Here is a 26,636-nt window from a genome sequence, read left to right as displayed (position 1 = left end):
AGTTGCTGGGAAAGCTCAGCAGGTCTGGCAGCATCTGTGAAGAAAAATCAGAGTTAACATTTCGGGTCTGGTGGCCCTCCCTCAGAAGGAATGGTCACCGGTCCCAAAACGTTAACTCTGATTTTTTCTTCACAGGTGCTGCCAGACCTGCTGAGCTTTCCCAGCAACTTCTGTTTTTGTTCCTGATTTACAGCATCCGCAGTTCTTTTTGGGATTTTTTCTAAACGTAGATGTGGGTGATCAGCTGGAACGGCTAATGGACTAGTCATGTCCAGCAGTAACACAGGCAGAGATGAGGGTTTCAGGAGCAGCTGATCTGAAGGAGGGTTAGAGTTGCAAACCCTGGAGGAATAAAGTGCTGGCCAGTTTTAGATTTCCCATTGCTTTCAAACCTGTTTGGTTCCTCATTCCTTCAAAACTGCCATTTCTTTCTCCTCACCACTTGCTCATCTTCTCTGCCTTGGGACGCTATGTTCCCTTTAAAGGCAGTGCATAAATCGCTGCTCTCATTCCTTCCCAAATAGATCAGACTTACCAAACAGTGACTTAATGAACACAGTTGCCCGCGAATTCAAAGCAACCACCAATACTAACGCTGAACCCTCTGTCAGTTTAAAAAGGCAATCAGTGGCCTCATGTTGACCACATCCCGAACGGACTCGTGAACATAATGACTCTATGGTATAGCGATCAAGTGTTTCCACTGACTGTGAAAAGCAAAACAAGGCTGCCAAAAGTTTCATCACAAGAAACTTCTCAAAGAAAGTTTCCCTTTCACTGAGATCATCAGATTAATTTGCATGGCTGCATTCTTGGACTCAAAGAGTTATTGCATCTTTTCCTTGTGGCATTTGTACAACCTCAGTAGAAGCAGAATTTTCAGGTGTATTTTTACCCTGACCGGCCTTGGGTTATCACACCGGACTTTCTGCTCTCTAAAGAGGCGACATAGTCTATGGGTGGGTGAGGTACAGCATTGTAGGGAGGCTGGCAAGCAGGAGGAAGTATTTAAGTTTTCTGTTACAGCTAAGACAATCTGGCCCAGGTTAGGTGGCCAAGCGGGCAACTACATTCATCAGTTCTTGTGCCACACAAAGGCAAATGAGAACAGAGAAATGCAACGAAACGAAACAAATGTCAGATCCAGCAGAATAATGGATTCTGGCCAATCTGTGTGGTGAGGACAGAGTAAGGGCAGGGCAAGGTGTGAGGCCATTCTGTTTCTGAGCAAGTAGCACTAAGTGGGAAGGGGCTGAATGGATTGCTGGGCAAGGGCGAGTTATGCCTGGGTAGTTCTTGAGAACTGCCTCCAAGTTTGCAATCTAGGAACAATTCATGTCTTTCTGCTAGTCATGTCAGGCTGTTAAACAGAAGAAAAGACATCAAGGTGCAAAACCTTCAAATCCCCGTCTTTTTGAAACAGTATTTCCTCTCAAACTTGTGACCTCCAACGCAGGGAAGAACAAAGGTTTATGGGAGCACCATCCTCTTTAAACAAACCTCCAAAAGCTTTTCTAGGTAACAGCTGGGTTAGGCGCCTAGAATTCTCATACCTAACAGGGCTGTGGAAGCACTTTTGCTACATGGTTTAAGGTGGTTTCTCAGCAACACCTTCTCAAGGGGCAACCAGGAATGAACAATAAATGTCAGCCTTGCCAACAAAACCTATGTCCCACAGATAATTTATACACAGACATAAATTGGTAAATGCTTGTGAAATAATCATTGCTCCTAACTGGTATGCCTTACCAATTAATGAATAAACTGTTAGTGGGCTGCAAAAAGACAATTAGCCTGCTGAGCTTCGAAGGGGACATTGTATAATCTCTATGCCCTATATTGTGTGTAAAAACATATCTGCACATTTATGGAATCACGTAAAAACAGGGTAATGTAACAGTTTTGGCAACTTCCTTTTTAAATGAGGAAAATATTTAGCCCAGTATGTAATAAGCTGTTTAGAATAATTACATTTGTACAATCCCAGAAATTTTTGTCATAATTGTTAGTGGACAAAGACTTAATTAGCACTGATGAAATGGTTTGGTCTGCTTTTTTATACAGATGTTAATGGATTAATGCTTGTGTTAAAATAACACAAAGAGGAATGTCTTGCAAATACACTAAGAATTTGTCCACTAATATCACCAGCAGTGATTCTAGGTACAATTCTTTTACTGTGTGTAATAGAATATGATACAAGTAATGACTTAGAGACATACCTGAAAAGTTTCTTGTAGCGAGCATTGTAGTCAGAATTGCACCCTGAATGAGAAAAGAACAGCTAGCAAACCTGTTACTTTCTACTTGCACATTTGAACCACTTACCACAAATAAGGATCTTGTTAGGATGTGACAGAACAAACAAAAATCAGCCCTTAACTGGAGTCAATCGAAACTAGTCAATGTCTGGGGAGAAAGTATTAGTTTAACAACTAAGCTGTTGGAGGAATTTTAAAATTCCCATCAGCAATGGCTTGGTGAGTAGCACTTACTTTCCAGAGTTTGAAAGCAGTGAGTTTGGTTATACATTTTATATCTTAGAACCTCACATAAATGGTATGTGTGTGTGTAACTGATTTTATTCACAATGCTTTGAACTGTCTGCTTCGAGTTTTAACTCAGGCTTCCAGCTTTTTCTACAGCTTCGTTTTCTTTTCTGTGATTCTACACTCAGTCTAAACTTTTCTGGCGCTGTGAGCATCAATAGTAAACAGGCTCACATTATTCAACAAAGAACAATTAAACCATCAAAAAACTCCAGTTCAAACGCTTTCCAGAGGCATGTGCAAATAATCTAGATTGACCAACCCCAGTGCAACACAAAAAGCACTGCACTGTTGAAGAGCTGTCTATTAGGATCAGGGGACTTAAAAGTACCACAACACTATTTTGAAGTGGAGCAGGGGAGATTTCCCTATTATTCTAGCCAACATTTATCAAAATGAAAACTGGTACAAATGGACTGCCATATTTCCCGCATTGCAAGTGTCAATGCTTGAAAAAGTATGTTATTAGCTGCAAATCAGATTGGAATATCCCTGAGTTTTTGCAAGTCACCTTATAAATGCAAGTTCTTCAATACTAACCAGAAGCCTGAGCTGGAACTAATTAAAGAGTTTCACTCTACTTTTGAAAAAAAGAAATCAAATAATTTTTCAATCTAATATCCTATTCCAAATCCTGTATTTTCAATCTTGCAGATGATATTTTATCAGACTGTGGGTGGGAAGACCGAATGGAGAAGTGCCAAACCACAGAACATAATGGGCATGTTTCCTCATTGATAGGCAGTTTGCGTATGAGAAAATGACTATTTTCCCTCCAGCCTTTTCCTGCAGTCATGCACGTTCCTAATTGTTACAGTGGGTATATGAGTACTTCAATTGTTAGAGGACGTTGGAGTTGCTTAAAAGGCACTATAAGAGATTTGCATTTATCGAATTTGATACAGCTCCTGACAATCTTATGGAGGGATTAATATGTTGTGCTTCCTCCTCTAGATGGCAGGTTATTGTTGTTTTACCCGTGCCCCGAAATCTCGCACAGCATGCTTGTTGCTGGGAAGAGGCACTGCGATGAAGATATCATCTACCTGTCTTGTAGATCCCACAAAAAATCCCAGGAAACCTGAAACGCTGGTTAGCAATACATCTACCAAACAAAAATGCCTGGGTTTCAGGTTATTTGAATCATATTCCCTCATTTGATGACACATTTAAATACCTTTATAATGATCCGCTCCTTCATCTTCTGGTGTTTCCTATGATCTCATGGATATAGTACAACCTTGGGCTTACCTTGAGCTTTCTTCTGGCATTGAACTTCCTCAAACATTCAACAGTTTCCTGACGGTGCATCATTGATGCTACAGTGGAACGTTGCTGAAAAAATATCAAGAGATATCTAGTGTTATTTGGGCCAGTATACATCAAAATAATCATCGATTAAAACAGAAAATGTCAAGTCCTATTGGACTTGAAACATAAACCGTTTCTCATTCCTCTGATGCTGCCAGACCTACTGAGTTTTTTTTTCCAGCACTTCCTGTTTTCTCTTCAAATTTCCAGCATCAGCAGTATTTTCTTTCTATGTCAGTGTTTATGTGACCAATCCATCACAATCAATGGACCCAATTCAGAACATTTTGACAACTATTTGTAATCACCAATGCAACTGAAGGTGTGTCCAGCACTGTATATTTGAAACAAACTACAGGGACACTGGAGAAACTCAGTAGGTCTGGCAGCACTTATGGAGAGAGAAGCAGAGATGATACTTCGAGTCCAGACTCTTCATAACTACATCTTTAAGTTTTGCATCCAAAAGGCAGCGTTTGTTGCCCATCCCTAGTTGCTCTTGAGAAAGTGGTGGTGAGCTGCCTTCTTGAACTGATGAAGTCCATGGGGTGCAGCGCCACCCGACATTGCTTTTAGGGAGCGTGTTCCAGGTCGTTGGCCAAGCAAGAGTGTGGGATCAGTGATAAAGGCTCCACATTTTTGTTAACTGGAAGACGATTTACTCCAAAGAGGTCTTCGTTGGCCCAAACTTGAAAACATGAAGGACAGTTGTAGGAAAGATGTTGTTAAACTGGATGGGCTTCAGAAAAGATGTACAAGGATGTTGCTAGGGTTGGAGAGTTTGAGCCATAGGCAGAGGCTGAATAGGCTGGGGCTATTTTCCCTGGAGCGTCGGAGGCTGAGGGGTGACCTCATAGAGGTTTTTAAAATCATGAGGGGCATGGATAAAGTGAATAGCCAAGGCCTTTTTCTTTTTACCAGGGTGGGAAAGTCAGAGGTTTAAGGTGAGAGGAGAAAGATTTAAAAGGGACCTAAGGGGGAACTTTTTCACACAGAGGGTGGTGCATGTATGAAATGAGCTGCCAGAGGAGGTGGTAGAGGTGGGTGGAATCACAGCATATAAAAGGCATCTGGATGGGTACACGAATAGGAAGGGTTTAGAGGGATATGGGCCAAATGTTAACAAATGGAACTAAATTAAATTAGGATATCTGGTCGGCATGGACGAGTTGGGCCAAAGGGTCTGTTTCCATGCTGTACATCTTTATGTCTCTAATGACATTAGCCACAGTAAAGGGTCAGTAACAATGCAAAATTAAAGTAGGTGCAAAAAAAATTCACAATTTTAAATGTAAAAGCTGTATCTGGTACTTACGCAAACCCATGGGTGTTTCAGGGCCTCTGTTGCAGTTATCCTTTTGGCTGGATTGATGGTCAGCATCTGATTGATCAGATTTTTGGCTTCTGGGGTGACCGTATCCCACTCTGGAGAGGGAAACTAGGAAAGAAATGGAAAATAATGGAATGTGTGTCATTTCCTGTTCATTTTTAGTGACGTTCTTGATACAAAGTCATGGACAAAAAGTGACAACGCATCACATGCATAAGTTGAAATTGAATGATCGTGGATAACCCAGGAGATATTACTGCACAGTTGATCGATTGAACTAATGTCAGAATAGTGAGGTAGAGAGTTCAGCACAGCAATGGGCTGCAATATTCTCCTTCTCCCTCCGCCTTATATATTTGAAGGACTTGGGTTCAAACCCATCTGAACCGTTTGATTAGAAAATAGTGCCCAAAATTTGAATCTAGTTCAAACAGATTAAACCTCTCAACTGACCTGATATGCAAATTCCTCTACTCTTGGTGAGCATGTTGGTGAAGTCTTTGCCTGATGGGTCCTTGTTTCTAATGAGTGAAGGAAGTGAGAAACGAGGCAAGACAAAAGGTTTGAGGAGGGGGGTATAGGTCAAACTGAGAGACCATTGTGCTCCACCTACAGAAGCTATTGGGTGGTTCACAATCAAACTCCTTGGACTGCACAGTACTGGCTGCCCAGGAATGTGGGAGTGTAGTGGAGATAGATCCCTGGAATGCAGTGTCCTGAAGTGTGGTGGAGGCAAGCTGACTTGGAAATACATCACCGTTCCTTCACTGTTGCTGGGTCAAAATTCTGGAATTCCCTCCCTAATAGCATTGTGGGTCAACCCACAGCAGGAGGACTGCAGCGGTTCAAGGAGGCAGCTCACCACCATCTTCTCAAGGGCAACTAGGGATGGGCAATAAACACTGGCCCAGCCAGCGACACCCACATTCCCACAAACGAATAGAGAAAAAAAAGTTCAACTGGGGCACTCAAGACAGCATTAACTGATTATTTAAACTAAAACGATGTATAGGGTTCCAGGGAGATTGGCATAAAACAAAAAACGCTTGGAGAGTTAGTGCAAACATGATGGACTGAATGGCCTCATTATGCTCTGTAATAATTCTGTGATTCCAACACGGGCCAATAGTTAGCATGCTCACTGATTGTGAAACTGGAGAATGGTTCAAAGTTGAGGAGGGGAGAAATGGACAGGCAATTCTTTGTGACATGGAGAAAGAGACAGGTGACAGAAACATTTTGCTCTTGTCAAATTCGAATTAAATATGTGTCTTTATCTAGTGTGGCTATTTCTTCATAAAAACTGAAAGAACTGTGGATGCTGTAAATCAGAGACAAAAACAGAGAGTTAAACGTTTCAGGTCGATTCTGAGGAAGGGTCACTGGACCTGAAACGTTAACTCTGATTTCTCTCCACAGATGCTGCCAGCCCTGCTGAGCTTTTCCTGCAATTTCTGTTTGCATCTCTGGCTATTTCTTCACATTTTTTCTCCCAAGTGCTGTTGTCGGCTTACCAGCTGCTGCTGCTCAGAGAAAACATTAGAATGGATCTGCTGCCAAAGACATTGGGTACATTCATATGACTTTGCTGGATTGGCACTTTAACCCACTTCTGCAATAATAGTACCTGCCTTACAGCAACAGACAGAAGATCGCACAAGTGTGCTAAACATCATTCGTTGATTTCATCTACAGTCATTTTTAGATTTGTGCATACATTTTAAATTTTTTGTCAGAATGCACAATAGGAGAAAATAATTTCTGTTCCTTCGCTTTGCTTTTGAAGCCTCTGTCCAGCTTGACCTTTCCCTCTGAGCATCAGTTTCACCAACAGCTAAAAGCCTTTGCGTTTGCCTCTTTGGGATTTTTCAGATTGCAGCAAAAATTCCACCGAACATCTTGACGTCCTGACGGAATTTGGAATGATTTGAGAGCAACGGGCCAAGGTGAGAGAGTGCTCACTGAAGGACTTTGTCCATCTGTCTGTCAGTGATGAGCTGACCCTATGAGAAGTGAAAGCACAAGAGTGCTACAGTGACGCCTCATTCACAAGTTCGCTATTCCCTGACAGAAAGTTGAAAATCCAGTGGGAGTGCAGTGGCGCAGCACTGCAACGCGCTCCTCGATTACAGATCAATAGCTAGAGGTTGCTCTTATTCGTAAAAATAACCCTTGGACTGGTTTTCCCCTTTTACTATATAGATTCTTTACACATAATAACTTATCATTAACTAAAAATGAGTTGGCGAAACATTTACAAGGCCAGTAAGACAAAGTCCTGGGTAAAGCAGCATTGCACTGGGGTGAAAAAGTACAGCACTCGAAATGTTAATCAGATAAAAGAGTGAGAGAGGGTAAATCACAAGAGAATCCAAAGATGTGCCATGCTAAATTGCCCTATAGAGTCCAGCGATGTGCAGCTTAAGCTCGGGGGCCAGGTCTGGGTGGGATGTTCTTCCAAGTGTAGGTGCAGACTTTATGGGCCAAATGGCCTCTTTCCACACTGTAGGGATTCTAAGTTGCCTTGTGGAGATATTGGGTCTTTCTCCCATTCCATGTGGAATTTCAACTTTAACGCTGACCTCACTCTCTGTGCACCTTCTCTGTAGCCGTAACATTGTATTCCTCACTCTGTTTTATTAGCCTTATGCACTTTGTACGGAATGATCTGTACTGCACACAAAACAAAACTATTCACTGTACGTAAATACATGTGACAATAATAAATCAAATCAAATCAAAGAACTGTGTGCACATCACATTACAGGAAACATTATCACTCTTAAGGAGATACTGAGGCAAGTACCAAAGGTGATTCCAGGTATAATGACTGTGTCGTGTAAGGAAACTGGTGAAGTTTGGCTCATTTTCCTTATGAAAACTTTAAGAATGATCCAGCAATAGTTTTTTCAGACAATGACAAAGCTGCCACAGAACAACAGTTAACAATAGGCAAAATATTTAAATACAGTTAAAAATTCAAATACTTTAGAAGGATTTTGCTAAGAGCAGTTGACTAGTGGAGGAGGTTACTGTACACGGTCTCTGAAGTAGGTTTAGAAGGTTCTAGACAGGGAATGATTGATGAGGTTGAGTGATGCTTTTTCACTTTAATGATATAGTCCTCTTACTGAGAAAAAGTATTAAAATTTACTGAATGACAGTCTAACTATTTGGGATTCAGAATGATTTATACAGTATTCCGTGTAATTTATAGCAAATGTTGAAGTAACCTCTCATTTTTTGCCATTCTAATTTGCTATTAATTCATCTTAATATACACTGCACAGATCAATTTTTTAAATAATCCTATTTGTACAGTATGTATCAGCTGAATACAATGTCAGATAATTTTAAACATGTATTTTTACTGCTTTGGAAAGGAATCTACTTTTTCTTGCCTCAAAACAACTGAAAAAGGGGCATTAATGATTATACATGGCACTTGCAAAGTCAGACAAATCATATGGTTGATGAAGAGTGACATTTTTCCAGTTTCCCATGGCAGAAGTGAATAATCTCAACACTTGCAGGCTGCTCAGTTTTGTTTTAAGTGACTTGACACTGGGGAAACAGATTCTAACAAACAAAAATTGAAACATGCACTGAAAAGGAATAGAGTCAACTCCTCGGTCTCACGTTTAGGAGAGTCGTGTGTGAAACTAAGGCCCACATTTTGAATTGAATTAATTAGTTTTATTGTCACATGTACTCAAATGAGTACAATTAGGTACAAAGGTACCTAGGTATGGATACTTTCCATTAAATTCTTAGGAAATAAAAATAATAGAGAAGTAAAGAAATAAATAGTTCAGCATTATAGGTCATAGGAATAAATTAGAAAAACAAAGAAGTGAAATGTTCAGAATATCAGTCTTTCCGATCCTGTCCATGCCAGCGCCCAGCCTCAAGGGAGACCCCCCCACTACATCGCCACCGCCTGCAGCAGACCCAACAATGTAGAAGTCACCCAGTTTAGGCACATTTTGTTGGGTTAATGGCACAAGATTACACCCTGGTTTGACAACCTTGTTCAGAACAACCTCATCAGCTAAGTGGGCAAATGTCACTTTAACACAGGTGGTGCCATTCTGAGGAATACTGTAAGAATAAGGCAGAGAGTGATCTTCATGCTGTGCCTCACGACACTATAGCTAACCTGGCAGGCACTTGGTGGCCCTTTGTGACGATGATAGTGACAGTAGAAAGACTGCAAGTAAAGCACATGGGACCTTGAGGTGCAAATCTTTTGACCTTAAATGACATATGGCATTAAAATCACTCATAGGAATGTTGGGTAGGGTGCAGGGATGAGGAGTTATGTGGAGTGACTGCAGAAGCTGGAATTATTCTAAAAACAATAAATTATTGAAAAATTTAATAGAAATGTACAAAATTATGAGGGTTTTGATAACAGTACATTTGGAGAAACTATTTTCACTGGGACTAGGAGTGGCAACTTGGAGACCTAATTAGATATTAGCAGAAGAACCAAGGTGTAGATGAAGAGAATTTTTTACACACAGCCAATTGCTAAGATCTGGAATGCATTTGATAGAGGGAGGCAGGTTCCATTCTAGGCAGATTCCAAGGAGAATTGGACAGCAACTTGAAAAGAGAAGCCAAAAATGCAAGAATACCCAGAGAAAGAGCAGGAGAGTGAATATAACTGAATAACTCGGTCAGAAGGGCAGCATTGGTTTTGATGGGCTGAACGGTGACCTTCTGTGCTTTATGATTCTCTGATGTCTCAGCACTAACACTATTCATTTTCTTGAGCTTTAACAATGGTGTGCCAAATTGTTTCAAAATGCGAGCAAAAATTCCATTCATAAAATTTTATTTTGAACCCACAGGGAGAAAGGACAATTGCCTTCAACTGGTAAGGCAGACTAAACAGCTTTATAACAATTTGACCCTGACGAGTTATAGTAAGCTAGACAGTTGCCACTTATATCATTTGCATGCTGCACATTTAAAATATGTTTTATTAATAACCATGAGATTTTATTTATGACAACAACTGTGATCAGCTTCTCTCCTGCTCCCAGATCAGTAATACAGGATTTTAAGATCCAAAAAATAATTTATGGTTCAATCAGATTAATAAACGCCAGTCTCAGAAGATAACACGATCAATTTGAAGTTGGCTTCTACTCACATCATAAGCACCAGCCTTAATTTGTTGATAAAGCTTATGCTGGTCCTCATCCCAGAAGGGAGGATAGCCGACTAATAATATGTAGAGAATGACGCCTGAAATAAATTACAAATGAATAGCAATGTGTGAGTATTAATCTGTCAGGCAGAACTCATCAAGTTACATCTTGCTGCCTCATTTTAGGTGTTTCTTCTCTGCCTTTCGTACTATTGAGAAGCACAGGCTGGGGCTGTACAGGTAAAGTATCCATGGTTCCATACAGTGAACTTGCCAAGAGCTGACGTGACTCACTGAATATGGCAGTAAGCGGTGAGGAATTTATTTTTCTCAGTTGAGTGGAACACTCGCGCCCAGAGAGATGGTGGAGATAGCGTCATTGAATAATTATAAGGGCAGAGATAGATAAAAAGCAAGTGACTGATAGGTAGGAATGTGGAGCTGAGGATCAGAGCAGTTACGAATGGCAGAGCAGACTAGAGGGGCCTATTCTGTATTAATGTGAGACTTTTTCTGTGTGGATATAAATTAAATCTCCTGCCCTGCTCTGAACAACACTGGAATTAATTCAGGGCTTCCAGTAAATTTTCAGATACGTTTTAACTAGCTTGTGAACCAACCTATCCTCAGTCTAGCTGCCAAAAACCCAGAGGACCATGGCGCTGCTTTGTTCATTAGAGACAGATGACTGGTGGTGGTTTAACCTGAGGGTCAACCTGAGGCGAGGGGAGAGGTTGAGAAGGAGTATCCTTCATGGCAACCTCATACAGTGTGGGAATTGAACCCACGCTGTTGGGATCACTCTGCATTGCAAACCCAGCCATCCAGCCAACTGAGCTAACCAACCCCTCAACCCAACACTCAAAGCTGCACGACAGCCTGTGGAAGTTACTGGTGACAGTCAGTTGTCCTCGAAAACTCATTGCCTCGAAACTCTTGTGGGTCATGTCCCAAATAGTTCCACTCACCGCACGCCCAGATGTCAACTGGCTTTCCATATGGATCCTTTCTCAAAACCTCTGGAGAGAGATATCCAGGAGTGCCTGCAAACCCTGTGGGAATTAAATATCCAGCTGTGATGTTCCGTTCCTTAACATAGATTCAACTGCTCAAAATCGCAACAAATCGGTCCCATGTCATTGAACTCGACACCAGAATTAAATTCATTTTTTCTTTGACTCACACCTATTGCTCTCCCTGAAAGTCAATGATCAGCACATCAAATAAAGACAAATAATTTGAGCTTTATCCAGTCAAGTTATTTGGCAATTATAGTGGATGAGATCATTATCAATGATGTCGTACAGTGAATGTTCTGTTGATTTTTTTTTATTCATTCATGGGATGAGGGCATCATTGGCTGGGCAGCATTTATTGTCCATCCCTAATTCCCCAGAGGGCAGTTCAGAGTCAACCACATTGCTGTGGAGTCACATGTAGACCAGACCAGGTAAGGATGGCAGTTTCCTTCCCCAAAGGACATTAGTGAACCAGGTGGGTTTTTCCTGACAATCGATTCACAGTCATCATTAGATGCTTAACTCCAGATATTTTGTTGAATTCAAATTCCACCATCTGCTGTGGTGGGATTTGAACCCAGGTCCCCAGAATACTACCCTGGTCTCTGCATTTACAGTCCAGCGATAATACCACTAGGCCATTGCCTCCTTTACTGTGTGGGTTCAGCTCATCAGAGAACATGGTAAAGTAAAGGTATTGAGACAGAACAGAATCTATCAGTGACCTGATACAAAAAATTCGGCAAAAGCATAGTTTCTGATAAACAGTGAATTTTGATTGAAGGATAAGTGTTGGCAAGGGCATCAGAGATAATTCTCCAAGAATGCCCTGAAATGGAATCATGAGATCTTTTATGTCCACTTACAATCATAGAAAACAGGGGCAAGAGTAGGCCATTCGGCCCTTCAAGCCTGCTCTACCATTCAATATGATCACAGCTGATCATCCAATTCGGTACCCTGTCCTGCTTTCTCCTCATGTCCTTTGATCCCTTTAGCCCCAAGAACAATATCGAACTCCCTCTTGAAAACGTTCAATGTTTTTGGCCTCAAATGTTTTCTGTGACAGAGGATTCCACAGGCTCGCCACTCTCTTGGCGAGGAAATCTCTCCTCACCTCAGTCCTAAATTGATACAGATGAAAAGTAGGTGTTGATGGTAGGTGTGAGTAGCAAGAAAAAGGTCAGCTGTGCTGACAGCAAACTCACGCAACATACTGATGGGAGGAGTGGGTGTCATCAAAATGGAGTCTAGTAGATGGGGACAGCGGATGTAATCAAAATGTAAAACAGCAATAGGGAGGTTCTTTTAACACCAGTACATTCTGGATTGTGATCTCTGCTGAAAGGACAGAGGAAGCAGATTTAATATTATCTGGATTGCCACACAAATTAGATAAAACCATGTCAGTGGGGAAAAAGTGGGTCATGAGAGGTGGGGTGGACACTGTGGGTAGAATGACCTCTTTGTGTTTTTAATACATCCTTTCATGGGATGCGAGCACCGCTGACTGGCCAGCATCTGTTTCCCATCCTATCTTGAATCCTTGAATTCTACTTGAATATGGGGACACGCACAGGGCTGTTAGACAGGGAGTTCTAGGACCAGCGTAGGGACAGTGATATCATTCCAGGGCAGGATGGTGTGCACTTTGGATGGAAACTTCCAGTTGGCGGTGCCCCTGAGTACCTGTTACCCTCGTCCTTTTTGTTAGTAGAAGTCAAGAGTTTAGAAGCTAAGGAGCCTTGATAAGTTGCTGCAGTGCACCTTGTAAACTGAACCCACAGCTTCCTCTATGCATTGGTAGTGGTGCAAGTTAATGCTGAAGGTGGTCATGCAGGGGCTGTTTTACCCTGAATGGTGTCCACTTCTTGATTGTTGTTGGAGCTGCACTCATCCAGGCAAGTGGAGAGTATTCCATCATACCCTTAACTTGTTCCTTGTAGGACAGGCTTTGGGGAGTAGGATTCCTAATGTCAGAACCCCTCTTTTAGCTACGATTTTTACTTGACTGTTTCAGTTTAACTTCTGGTCCATGGTAACCCACAGCATGTTGATAATGGGGTACTTAGCGAACATAATGCTAAGTGCTCTGTAAAAATCTATAATGATGACTGCTGAGATGATTAAACGATCAGAAATGAAAAACGAAGGAGAGAGGCAGACTTTGTTTTAGAAACTGGATACCCTCCGTCCCCAAATGACAGAAACCAGGGTGATGGGTGAGTCCCCATGTGGTGAGTACTCAGATGCAGGTAGAATGCAGGACAGTAGCTGGAGATTGAACCTGGATATATCGCAGTATTGACAGAGATCCGGAAAAGATTGGGAAACATGAGTAGGTTTGGAGGATCGAGATAAACTGGGTGGGGGAAGGAGAGGGAGGTCTCCAAGCAGTGCACTAGCAATCCAGAGGCCGAAGCAAATGCTCTGGGAATATAGGTTCAAATCCCAACATGGCAGCTAGTGGAATTAAAATTCAATGAATAAATCTGGAATCAAAAGCTATTCTCAGTGATGGTGACCTATCACTGATTGTTGTAAAAAACTGTTTCACACTATGTCCTTCAGGGAAGCAAGTAGACCAGCTTTACTAAGTCTGACCTACTGAGACTCCAGATCCACAGCAATATTAACTTAGGCCTGTGATTTGGCCTAACAAGTCATTCCGTTCAGGAGCAATTATTGATGACTATGGTGGCTTGCTCTGAGCAGCTCCGTGGTGCAGGACTCTGCTCTACGGTCTGTTCCCCAGGATGCACACCGAGACAAACATCAACTGCACCTGAAGAACCATCAACTCAGTGAGAGGTGCTCTTTGGTCTGCCCGAAACTTGTTGGTTTTCCAGTGTAAGGAGTTGACCCCGACCGAATGTTGCAGACTGGCACATTCCAAGGTGCAGGAATCCATGCTGAGGGATGCACCAAATATTGGAGCAGCTGCTGCCAAAGTACAGTGGGGAAAATCCACTGTCTGAGGTCTTTCAGCCAAAATTAATTGGATGTCTGTTCAATTTTCATACACTGCCAGTGCCTCAATTATATGTAAATATAATCTTGCAAAAGTTAAGAGATGCCTTTGGTTTGTTTGTTGAATAGAGAGTCAAACTCAAATGTTTGTTTGGTTCCTTAATATGCTACTGTACAGAATTGAACTGTGTTTGTGACTATGCATATGTATAAACATATTTTTTATGAATAAAGTGTTTTTGGAAATTAAAAAATGGATGAATAACAAATGCTGGCCTTGCTAGCGACATCCCATGAAGAAAATAAAGAAACAAAAGATGAGATGACAGAACGCATTCTGTTCCCATTTTAAAGTGAGAAAGCTGTGTAACATATACCCAAGCCTCGCAGAGCAGGCAAGTTGCAGGTTCAAATCTTGCTCTTCAGTCTGGGATGAAATACAGAGAAGCAAGAGTTTTTGCAGGAAATCTCCTCATTGTCTGCTTCAACTTGGGTCTCGAATCACCAGAGGCCCTGTGGAAAGTGCTGGTCAATTGGCAGAATCAATTGTAGGTATACCACTCTGCTGGCATGGTATAGGGTCTCTACATTGTGCTCCCATGGAGGTAGAGGGCAGAATCAATTAACCTATACCTGTGCAGTCCAGTAACCTTTACTGCAAATAGCTCATGGACTCTTGGATTGGGTTTTTATCTGCAAACACCTCATGTTCACACAGCCTGCTGCGAAAACTCTAACTTGACTTATACACAAGCTGAGCTACAGGAGAGACTACCGTACGTGTGACTGTATTCCAGGATTCGTCGATGCGTTTAAAGAATGTGTGGAAATACATGGATGGTGATAGTTGTAAGAAAGCTGAGAGTCAAGGTATCAGAACAAGAGGCATAACGGGCTGAATGGCCACTAGGTGGTATTATTGCTAGACTATTAACTCAGAAACTCAACTGATATTCTGGGGACCCCAGTTCAAATCCCACTGTGGCAGATGGTGGAATTTAATTTCAATAAAGAATCTGGAATCAAGTATCAAATGATGATCATGAATCAGTTGCCAACTGTCAGCAAAACCCATTTGGTTCACTAATGCTCTTTAGGGAAGGAAGCTGCTGGTCTGGGCTACACATGACTCCAGACCTACAAAAATGTGGCTGCAATTAGGGATGGGCAATAAACACTGGCTTTAACCAGGGACATCCACATCCCGTGAATGAACTAAAGAAAATTTTGAGTCTGAATGTATATTGTAGTGCATTCAGAAAGTTGAAAGAAGAAAGCTTGAAACACAAGGTCAAGTAAAGGTCTCAAGATTCTATGGCAATGCAAGAATTGGACACTTCGTAATCTTGGATTATTATTGTAAACCCTTTAAACTTGCCCATTACCTGTGAAAGCTAAAAGTGTCAATCTATGATCGGTGCACACAAAAGTAATGGGCCATTATGCTGACAGGTAATGAGTAATAACCAGATTATGTGCCCACAGCTTTACAGAAGTCATTAAAGATTAATTAAATCCATTTAGAAATAAGTGTGAGAAACTAGTGACAGAGTCAGACAGATGCTTTGGATTTAATGTTCAAAGTGGCAGCTGAGCATGAGCTGCCCTTGACCTGCAGATAGCTCAACATTGTCAAACCACAGTGGTAAATAAACAGAAATACAAATCATGCACTTCAAGGCATTTTGGTGGAATATGCCGGGAGAAACAGCTTCCACTGGCAATAATGCCAGTAACTACAATAACAAAGATTTTCAGTGATTGCTAAAAGAATTGGGAGACAGAGAAATAATGAGGAGCTGTTTTTGTACACAGTGAATAATGATCTGAAATGCACTGCCTTTAGGATGGATCCAAAGGGAACTGGATAGATGTCTGGCAGAGAGAAACAGTGACCCTGTTCTGGGAAAGGCAAGACCATGGGTCTAATTGGATAGTCTTTATGAGGAGTCAGCCCACCAGATAATCTCCTTCCAATGCCTCGAGCAGACTGTCTGAACTCTGGGGATCCAGGTTTGAATCCTGCCATGGCAGATGGTGGAACTTGAATTCAATTCAAAACAAACCTGGAATTAAGAGCCTGAAAATGTCCATAAAATCACTGCTGATTGTCAGCAAAATCCATCTCCCTTAGGGAAGGAAACGGCTGTCTTTACCCAATCTAGACCACATGTGAATCCAGACTCACAGCGAAATGGCTGACTCTTAGCTGCCTCCTGGGCAATTAGGGATGGGCAATAAATGCTGCCCTAGCCAGAGATGCCCATGAATGAATAAAAAGGGTCAAAAGAGGCCAGTGGGAGGAGGAGGAATCAACCCCATCCCTCAGAGATGGACAGATAATCAACTCCATCCCTCTATTTAATCCGTTCAGTGGAAACTCTAATGAGCTTTGATTCAGTAACCATGTTTGCTTAAGGAAAGTAGATCCTGAATCCTCTGAACAAATACGGATAGGTCAACTTTCAGTACTAAACCAGCAGAAGTGTTTCAAAGAACTAACTCTGTTTATGGGTCACAGTTTGCAAGCGTACAGTCTTAGCAGTCATCGACAACCAGAGCCGGCACAATGAAGGTCATATTTATATGTTTTTAAATTCACTTGTGGAATGTAGGCATTGATAGAACCCTTACTGCCCCTGACTACTTGCCCTTGAGAAGGTGGTGGTGGAGCTGCCTTCTTGAACTGTGCTGCAGGGGGGTTAAAGAGGAATAAGGGGCTCCTGCTAGAGTCGGGGTGGGGAGAATACAAGAATATAAGGCAGGAGTGGGCCTTCTGGCCCGTCGAGCTTGCTCCACCATTCAATAAGATCATGACTGTTCTTTTCGTGGACTTACCTACCCACTCACCATAACCCTTAATTCCGTTACTGTTTGAAAATCTATCTGTGCTGTAAAAGCATTCAACAAGGCAGCCTCAACTGCTTCACTGGGCAGGGAATTTCACAGATTCACAACCCTTTAGAGGAAGAAGTTCCTCCTCAACTGCTTCCCTTTATTTTGAGGCTATGCCCCTAGTTCTAGAGCAGGGCGACTGGACAAAAAGGAGAGGGAAAGGATAAAGTGGAGAGGGGTATGGCTTGTTTTTCACTTAATGTGAAGCACGGTCTCCTTAAGGACTGCACACCTGAGCGTTTGAATGCAGTGTGCAGCTTAATTCAGGGATCTGCTAAACCAGAGCTATCTCAGAGAGCTGTTAAGGTGAACAGTGTAGGAAAAGTCAGGTAAGTACATGATAAATAAAGGAATAGCAAGTTATATTGACAGGTTGAAATGAAAGCAGGCTCATCTGGTGAGTGGACACTGGTTTAGGCCAGATGGGTTGAATGGCTAGTTTCTGTGCTGCAAATCTTTGTCCAAAGGGCAGGGAACACACCTTTAACCCTCAATCTCTGGAAATGAACTGTGTGCTATTTGTAATTTATTTTTGGCCAATGCCTCCACTAAAGAAGCACTCAGCCTGTGACAGTTACCACTGAGGGGGTCACTCAACACATCTTCACTCCATTGCAGAGCCCAATAGTTTATTAAACACCAACACTTTTCTTTTTCTACTGAAGCTGGAAATTGCTTCCACAGATCAATCCATCTGTGTGAAGAATAATTCCTCGACATTGCTTCTTAATTTACCTCTTTCTATTTCAATATCATCGCCCCTTCTCTTACTCCTGAAATTTAATTTAAAGTAATATTCTGGATTCACCTTGTGATATTTCCTTAACTCTCTTAAATCCCTCATCTTTTCAGCATCTCCTTGTCAGGCACCAAAACATTGACATATTTCTCTGTCTCTTTTTTTTGAAACAACTTGCATTTAGTAAGTGTTGAGAAATACGAGGGGCTTCAGTGAAGCGTAAATGGACAAAACTAACTCAAACTTGTTGACTATGGAGGTCGATGTCTCCTCTATCACTTGCTTCCAAAATGCGATTGTTTGATATTAGGCAATATGTTGTGTCCTAATGCAGCATATGACTGGACCTCATGTCTATATTTAATTGTCGTGTACAACAGTCAACACGCATGCCTTTTTCCAGGTGTACAAATTGTGCCAGGCTTTCAGCTTGTGGTTTATACTTAAATTACAAGCTACATGTCACTCAACTTATCCCAATCTTTCATTAGTCATGCACTGGATGTGACAAGGCTAGTATTTATTGCCTAACCCTCACTGTCTTTGAGAAGGTGATGGTGATAACTGAATGACTTACTGATCCAGTTCAGAGGGCTGTGGGTCTAGAGTCACACATAGGCCAGACTAAATAAGGGTGGCAGATTTCCTTCCCCATTGGTCATTAGTAAACCAGATGAGTTTTTAATACAACCTTGTAGTTTCATGGCCATGGTTACTAATGTTGGCTTTTCATTCCTGAATTATTTAATAAAGTGAATTTAAATTCTTGTGGTGGGATTCGAATTCATGCCTCCAGATCGTGAAATCAGACCCCTGGATTAAAATAACCAGTATGCCCTTTTTTTTGGAGATAGTAGAAACTGCAGATGCTGGAGAATCTGAGATAACAAGATGTAGAGCTGGATGAACACAGTAGGCCAAGCAGACCCTTTGGGTCTAGGCCCGAAACGTCAGCTTTCCTGCCCTTTTTTTTGTTCTCTTGTGGGATATGGGTGTCACTCGCTGGGCCAGCATTTATTGCTCATCCCTAGTTGCCCTGGAGAAGGTGGTGGTGAGCTGCCTTCTTGAACTGCTGCATTCCATGTGCTAAAGGTAGACCCACAATGCCATTATGGAGGGAATTCCAGGATTTTGACCTAAGGGCACTGAAGAAATGGAGATATATTTCCAAGTTAGGATGGTGAGTGGCTTGGAGGGGAACTTGCATGTGGTGGAGTTCTCATGTATCTGCTGCCCTTGTCTTTCTGGATGGAAGTGATCGTGGATTTGGAAGGAGCTGTCTAAAGAGTTTCAATTAATTTCTGCCATGCATCTTGTAGGCAGTACATGTTGCTGTTACTGAGCGTTGGTGATGGAGGGAATGGATGCTTGTGGATGTTGGGTCAGTCCAACAGGCTGCTTTGTCCTGGACGGTGGCAAGCTTCATGAGTTATGTTGGAGGTGCACCCATCCAGGCAAGCTGGGAGTATTCCATCACATTCCTGACTTCAGCCTTGTAGATGGTGGACAGGATTTGGGGAATCAGTTGAGTTCCTTGCCATAGTGTTCCTAGTGTCTGACTTGATCTTGTAGCCATTGCATTGAATGTGGCTAGTCCGGTTGAGTTTTTGGTCAATGGTAACCCCCAAGATGTTAAGAATGAGGAGATTCAGCTAGGGCAACATGATATTCATGCAGTCTAATCTCACCAATATTCCTGGAAGTGCAAAGCTAGACCCACTCAGAACAGTGTTAGGGTAATTATGGCTTCAGCTTTGATGTGTTTTGACAACTTTAGCAGATGAAAGATGGTGCATTGGTACAATTACAGTATTGACCAAATCTCCACGAAGTGCTGCTACAGTAAATTAAAACCCTATAACCATGATTGGGAATGGAACTACATAACTGGTCAAAGATCAGGACTTTGCACTGAATCACGTGGCCAGTTGTCAGTATTAGTAGCTGGCCACTTGAACAATCATTGCTCATTAGCAGCATCTTTGATGAGCAACACTAGATTGTTTTTAAAAAAAAATCAGTTTTGTAATACATTCAGCTGTACAACTGTTGTGACAAGTGAGAGAGTATTAAATTAAATGTTTCTTTGCAAAAATATGACAACTGGTTTAAATCCTGTTAATTGAACCATGAGGAAAGGCTCACATTTATATAATGCCTTATCCCACGCCCTAAACATCTTGAACAGTGGATTACACTGAAGTGCAGAGCCTGCTGCAATATTGGTAACCATTACAGTCCTATCACACACAATAAGATCCCAAAACACCATGCATGAGACGTATGGGGAGGAATGTTGGCTAAGACACAAGGTGAATTTCCGGTTCTAATTTGAGTGCCACCAATAGGATCCATGCAAAGCGGCCATGAGACCTGGGTTTGATGTCTCAGACATGAGACATACCTCTCTCACAGTGCAGTTCACCCTCAGTACTGCATTGCAGTGTCAATGTGATTTATGTAGCCATAGACCAGGAGGGGGATTCATATCCAACAGCTTTAGATTCAGCTGTAATGCAGCTTCCAACAGAGCTGAGGGTAATCCTCTATGGCACGCTTCCTGCAGTCTTCCACCTGTTAATATTACAGAAAGTGTTCCCATTCTGTGCAGCCTACGGAAGCGTTCCTGCTGGGTCCATTATATTCACTCAGTTGTAATGTGAAAGCAACAAGTGATGGAAACAGTGTATTGATCACGGGCTGATGAGATTGCACTCTGCCATGGGTTGGCACAAGATGGGATTGCACTGTGCAATGATCTGGTACAACATAGGATTGCACTGTATTAGGATCTGGTACAACATGGGATTGCACTGAGCCATGATCTGGTACAACATGGATTTGTACTGTTTTAGGGTCTGGGTACAGCATGGGACTACACTGAGCCGTGATCTGGTACGACATGGGACTACACTGAGCCGTGATCTGGTACGACATGGGATTGCACTGTGCCGTGATCCGGTACACCATGGGATTGCACTGTGCCGTGATCCGGTACAACACGGGATTGCACTGTGCCGTGATCTAATACAACACGGGATTGCACTGTGCCATGATCTGGTAAAAACTGGGATTGCACTGTGCCATGATCCGATACACCATGGGATTGCACTATGCCATGATCCGGTACAACATGGGATTGCACTGTGCCAAGATCCGCTACAACATAGGATTGCACTGTGCCATGATCCGGTACAACATGGGATTGCACTGTGCCATGATCCGGTAAAAACTGGGATTGCACTGTGCCATGATCCAGTACAACACGGGATTGCACTGTACCATGATCCGGTACAACACGGGATTGCACTGTACCATGATCCGGTACAACACGGGATTGCACTGTACCATGATCTGGTACAACACGGGATTGCACTGTACCATGATCCGGTACAACACGGGATTGCACTGTACCATGATCCGGTACAACACGGGATTGCACTGTACCATGATCCGGTACAACACGGGATTGCACTGTACCATGATCCGGTACAACACGGAATGGCACTGTGCCATGATCCGGTACAAATTGGGATTGCACTGTACCATGATCCGGTACAAATTGGGATTGCACTGTACCATGATCCGGTACAAACTGGGATTGCACTGTGCCATGATCTGGTACACCATGGGATTGCACTGTGCCATGGACAGGGCATTCAAATATTGCAGTTTAAACCTGTCCTGGATAATAGGAGTTGTACAAATGGGGAAAGAAGTTTACAGCTTAACTAACCCTTTGGATGAGATTCCAGTCCATCAACACAGTCAAGAAGCAATGGCAAGATGCGCGGCCAAAATAACTTTGGCCAGTCCAACAAGCCTGACCCAGATTATTGAGCTGCCTTCAGTAACACAATTCATAACAGCAGTTCTCCAACTCCCTACAGCCTCACCACCTTGCAGAAGTTAAGAAAAGGATAAACTCAAGGCCAATTGAGGGGTAAGAAAGTATGCAAGCCATCCTTGGGTGAGCTCTCTTTTCCTCCAACCAGCAAGCCGGCCTAGTTACAAATTGTAACATTGTAAAACTGCAACACTTTCAATATCTGCCATGGATGAAATCACTACTTTTGCATAAAGCATGAACCAAAGCAAGGTCTCAGCTACTCACTGGGTCACAGGGGAATTGCACCATCAAAGAATTTAAGAGATTTAATTAGTATTAATACTTCCATTTTCTATAATAGTCTTTAATTCAATTACAAACAGAATAAGCCTCTTCACTCTGGGACAAATAATATGGAAATATAATCCCATCTTTAATTCTCATACAAGATGAGCAAAGGTTAAACAGGGATTCTACTCACTGGAGTTTCGAAGAATGAGAGGTGATCTCATTGAAGCATACAGGATTATTAAGGGGCTTGACAGGGTAAATGCTGAGGGGTCTCATGGGAGAGTCTACGTCCAGAGGGCATGGCGTCAGAATAAAGAGACACCAATTTAAGACTGATATGAGGAGGAATTTCTTCTCTTTGAGGGTTTGGAGTCTTTAGAACACCTTGCCACAGAAAGATATGGGGGCAGAGTCCTTATGTATACTTAAGGCGGAGGTAGAAAGGTTCTTGATCAGTCAGGGAATCAAGGGTTAAGAAGAAAATGCCAGAAAGTAGATATGAAGAATGTCAGATCAGCCACAATCCTATTGATTTGCGCAGCAGGCTCGAGGGGCCGAATGGCCTACTCCTGTTTTTTTTTGTAAACGTATGATTGCAAGTGTCTGTTGAAAATGTTTGTTCTTCAGGAAATGGCAATGTCAACATGACGTTTTCCTCTGGAATTTGTTTTTGGTAAGTCAGGGGTGACTTGGCAATCTGAAATGGAGACAGATCCTATCTGAATGAGGAACATCTGCCCCGCAGGTTAGACTAACGCTTGATTGTGTGTTAAATAAGAACCGAAAGAAATGCGGATGAGGAAGGGTCACCGGACCTGAAACGTTAACTCTTGTTTTTCCCTTCACAGATGCTGCCAGATCTGCTGAGCTTTTCCAGCAACTTCTGTTTTTGTGCTTGTTTGTGTCTAATCTCACTCCCCGCTTCCCTGGATTAAACAACCAGTGTACCCACACGATACAGCCATAACGTGGCAATTTGCAACAACTCTTTGTCAGCTCTTCGATCCTCTGGCCTCCGACATCTTTAAGGATGTTTTGGGGGAGGCAAGTGGGAGGGGTGGGGAATGTACAGGAGTACCACTACCCCCAGGTTCCCTTCCAAGTAAGCTTAACTGTTGCTGAGTCAAACTAACAGTTCCAATCATAAGTTAATTAATGTTAAGTAAGTTAAGTAATTAATGACAAGTCAAAACACAAAGCGGGAGCTATAACACTTGATAAGCATGTATCGACAGTCAACGCTTATGCGTCACAGCTTAAAATGGCCCAAACTTTATTTCAGTGCTTTGTAAAAGTTACTTTAGGGAAATATCCTTTAGGGAAGGAAACTGCCCTCCTTACCTAGTCTGGCCTACATGTGACTCCAGACCCGCAGCAATGTGGTTGACTCTTAACTGCCCTCTGGGCAATTAGAGATGGGTAATAAATGCTGGCCTGGCCAGCGACGTCCTCATCCCGTGAATGAATAAAGGAAAATCCTGGAGCTCCCTTACAAGATTGCAGGAGCTTGACGCCAATGCCTGCAGTGGTCCAAAATGGTCAACCGTCCCAGGAGGGGAGTGTGGGGATGGCCCATTTCCTGTGCGTGGATCAAGTGCTGTCTTTCAGGAAGAATAGAGGCAGGAATCTGTCGGTTGTTGGGTCACTGTATGAGGTGCCAGTCCTATACGACGCAGGCAAATGCTGTTGCGATGCACAGTGGGCTCGACAACTTCAGCAAAAGTTAAATATTTTGTTGCAAGACTAACAATGGGACCCACGCAACAAAATGTCACCTCTCTTTGCCAGTATCAGTGATTTGCAGTGCATTGACAGCATTGACTATCCCTGGAATTTGGGTTGGATCACATAATGACACTGATTCTCAGTCCAAAAGGACACAAACCCAGTATTTTGTTGGAGATTTGTTTCAAAAATCACTATTCAACAACACTCCAATTTCTGCAAAGTGTCCACAACTATGCAATTTCAGGCTTGGTAATTTAATCTTTGCAACCTTAATTCGGGGTTGCACAAATCCATACGTCCACTCTATTAAGTTATTGCGTATTCATTAAAGATATATAATCATTGCTGGAATTTCAGCAGGTTTTGTTGCATCCTTGAGCTAAAATGCTCACTGTACAGGAAGTAATTAATGGTTATCATTATTTAAATTTTTACAATGAATTGTACAGCACAGGAGGCGACTATTTATTCCACTGAGTCTGCACCATATTTATATATATTGTGCTGCAATTCTGCTGTCTATATGCATGTCCTGTCAGAAATCTTACCTCCTATTCACTGCCTTTCCCATGTCGACATTTTTTATTATATTTCTGTGTCTCTGTAAAGAAACTGCCTATGTAAACTTTGCAAAGTGTCGTTGGGCCCTCCATCTACTGGTGGTGCTATATCACAGCAATGCAGCCTCTAGTGCAGAGAAACCTCTTGGCACCAATCAGCTCCAAATGTTTGGCCCAGTTCTTTGATATTTAACTAAGAAAAAAAACATCATTTATATCATAAGGGCAGAATGTGAGAACTTATGATTGGGACTGAATTTTACCCCCAAGCCTTGGTCCAATTATTAACCCTTCCTCTAACCCCATCTCACCTGAAGACTACACTTGGTCTACATTCTCCACGGGCCACACCACAGCATGTTGACTAGAACTAACCTACAAAATGATAGATAGAGCATTACAATTGTATTGTAATCCTCAGCAACAGTGTATTCTACATTTGGCAAGTGACAGCCACATTTCACTGCAACAAATCCACAAATGTTCAAGCACTTACCAAACCATGCGTGCTGGTCTCCCTGGACTTCGATTGCCAATCCGAAATCGGCCAGCTTCACTGCGGCATTTTTACATTTACTGGCAAGTAGCAAGTTCTCTGGCTTTGGAGGTGGCGAACCAAAGCCGTTAGAGGAAAATGATGGAATTAATAAGAGAAGTAATTAATGACAAGTCAAAACACAAAGCAGGAGCTATAACACTTGATAAGCATGTATCGACAGTCAACGCTTATGCATCACAGCTTAAAATGGCTCAAACTTTATTTCAGTACTTTGTAAAAGTTAACCAGTGCATTGGTTCAAGGCATGCCCCTTTACTGTTCAATCCATGAGTATTTAGATGTTCAATTGTTGAAGTAGAACTTAGAGCCAGAATGATCATTTTCTTTTGCCAATTTGTGACACACACACACATCAATTTCCAAATTTATTGATCTGCTCGATGTAGCCCACTCTTGCCCTCACCAGCACCAAAACGCAAAGATTGTGGTCATTGAGTTCGTTCCTGTGATCAAATGCCACAGAAAGCTGGTGCCTAGTGTGTTTATCCCCATCAAACCCAAATGCCTTGGGATCTGGGCAAATATCTCAACCCATGGCAGGGCTGTGAACAAGCAAAGCCCAATCCCCAGCAGCATTCCCCTCTCCCAAAACCCTGAGGAAAAAGGGGCAACAATAAATCATTCAGCTTTGGGCTGCCAAACTCCTAAACCTATGAAACAAAATTGGAGGTCCCACTGACCACTACTGCAGCTGATGACTTACAAGAGTCATTTAACACTCCGAGTGCCAAATACCTATTTTGCAGCTTTTAGAATCAACACATTCCAAGTATTCCCCACCCTCAGCCACTAACGGTGGATGTTGGGAATTCTTAATCTCTCTGAACTGATCCAGAAAAGTAATTGTTTCTTGGCAAATTGAGCTGTCATACACAAAATGGGTCGATTTTGCAAACCCCTGCCCTCATTCCCCAAAGTTCACTGAAGCTGAGGTCCTCAAAGCGTTAATGCAATGAATAACAAAGGCACCAACAAGTGCAAAGCCAGCACAGGCACGCTAGGGGGCAGGGCAGTTATATGTTTGTACAGGCAAATAGACTCCGAAAACTGGAGTGCACCTACTTCTTGAAACTGTCATTTTATTGTTTAATAATGTGCAATTAAAAACTCAAATAAAAATCCTGAGGTACTTTGACATGTTTTCTGCAACTTAATACTAAAGGGACATTTCCAGAAATGTCACTTCTCCTTGCCTTAAATGTGCAAAAATATGAACTTACAACCATCTCTTCATTTCTGCAATAAACAACATGTTATGTTTGTTATGCTTGATAATTATACCCTGCTATGGTTCAGAGCTGAAAAGCCTCACACTCATGAGTGCATTGCTCATTTTTACATAAATCTGATTTGAAAATAGCCTTGAATTTTAGTAGCAACTTGTCACGTCACTTCGGACGCACAGTGACCGTTGTTATGCCAGCTAAAGAGCAAGACATTTTTATTAAAAGGAAGAAGCAAACCACAGCAAAATGCAGGGCTAGTTAATTTGGTTGTGGTTTCTTCAGGGAGGAGTAATGGCCTCGAAATCTTCTTTGAAGGGTACTATGAGTCTACCTCAATTGCAGTGTAATATTTTTCCTGACTGATGACCTCAATCAGCACAAACACTACGTAAAGGGCCACAATAGGTTAATTGCAATAACATTTGATTGTGACTTTTGTGTACAGAATTATTTCTGAATGAAAGAAAAAACA

At 42.2% G+C, this 26,636-nt stretch overlaps 1 protein-coding gene across 1 annotated transcript in view; it reads right to left on the bottom strand.

The window, feature by feature from the left end:
* Window positions 1-26,636, bottom strand: part of camk2g2 (calcium/calmodulin-dependent protein kinase (CaM kinase) II gamma 2) — a 198,746-nt gene that overhangs the window by 73,258 nt on the left and 98,852 nt on the right. Inside the window, exons 6-11 of the mRNA XM_048616194.1 lie at window positions 24,876-24,978; window positions 11,317-11,400; window positions 10,352-10,446; window positions 5,176-5,298; window positions 3,801-3,884; window positions 2,223-2,265 (exon numbers count right to left, since the gene is read on the bottom strand). Coding sequence (XP_048472151.1) covers window positions 2,223-2,265; window positions 3,801-3,884; window positions 5,176-5,298; window positions 10,352-10,446; window positions 11,317-11,400; window positions 24,876-24,978 — 532 coding nt within the window. The remainder of the gene's footprint in view (window positions 1-2,222; window positions 2,266-3,800; window positions 3,885-5,175; window positions 5,299-10,351; window positions 10,447-11,316; window positions 11,401-24,875; window positions 24,979-26,636) is intronic.

The sequence above is a fragment of the Rhincodon typus genome, chromosome 34, assembly GCF_021869965.1.
Source record: "Rhincodon typus isolate 14 chromosome 34, sRhiTyp1.1, whole genome shotgun sequence".
In the NCBI taxonomy this organism is placed as follows: domain Eukaryota; kingdom Metazoa; phylum Chordata; class Chondrichthyes; order Orectolobiformes; family Rhincodontidae; genus Rhincodon; species Rhincodon typus.
This window is presented reverse-complemented; position numbering and strand designations above follow the sequence as displayed.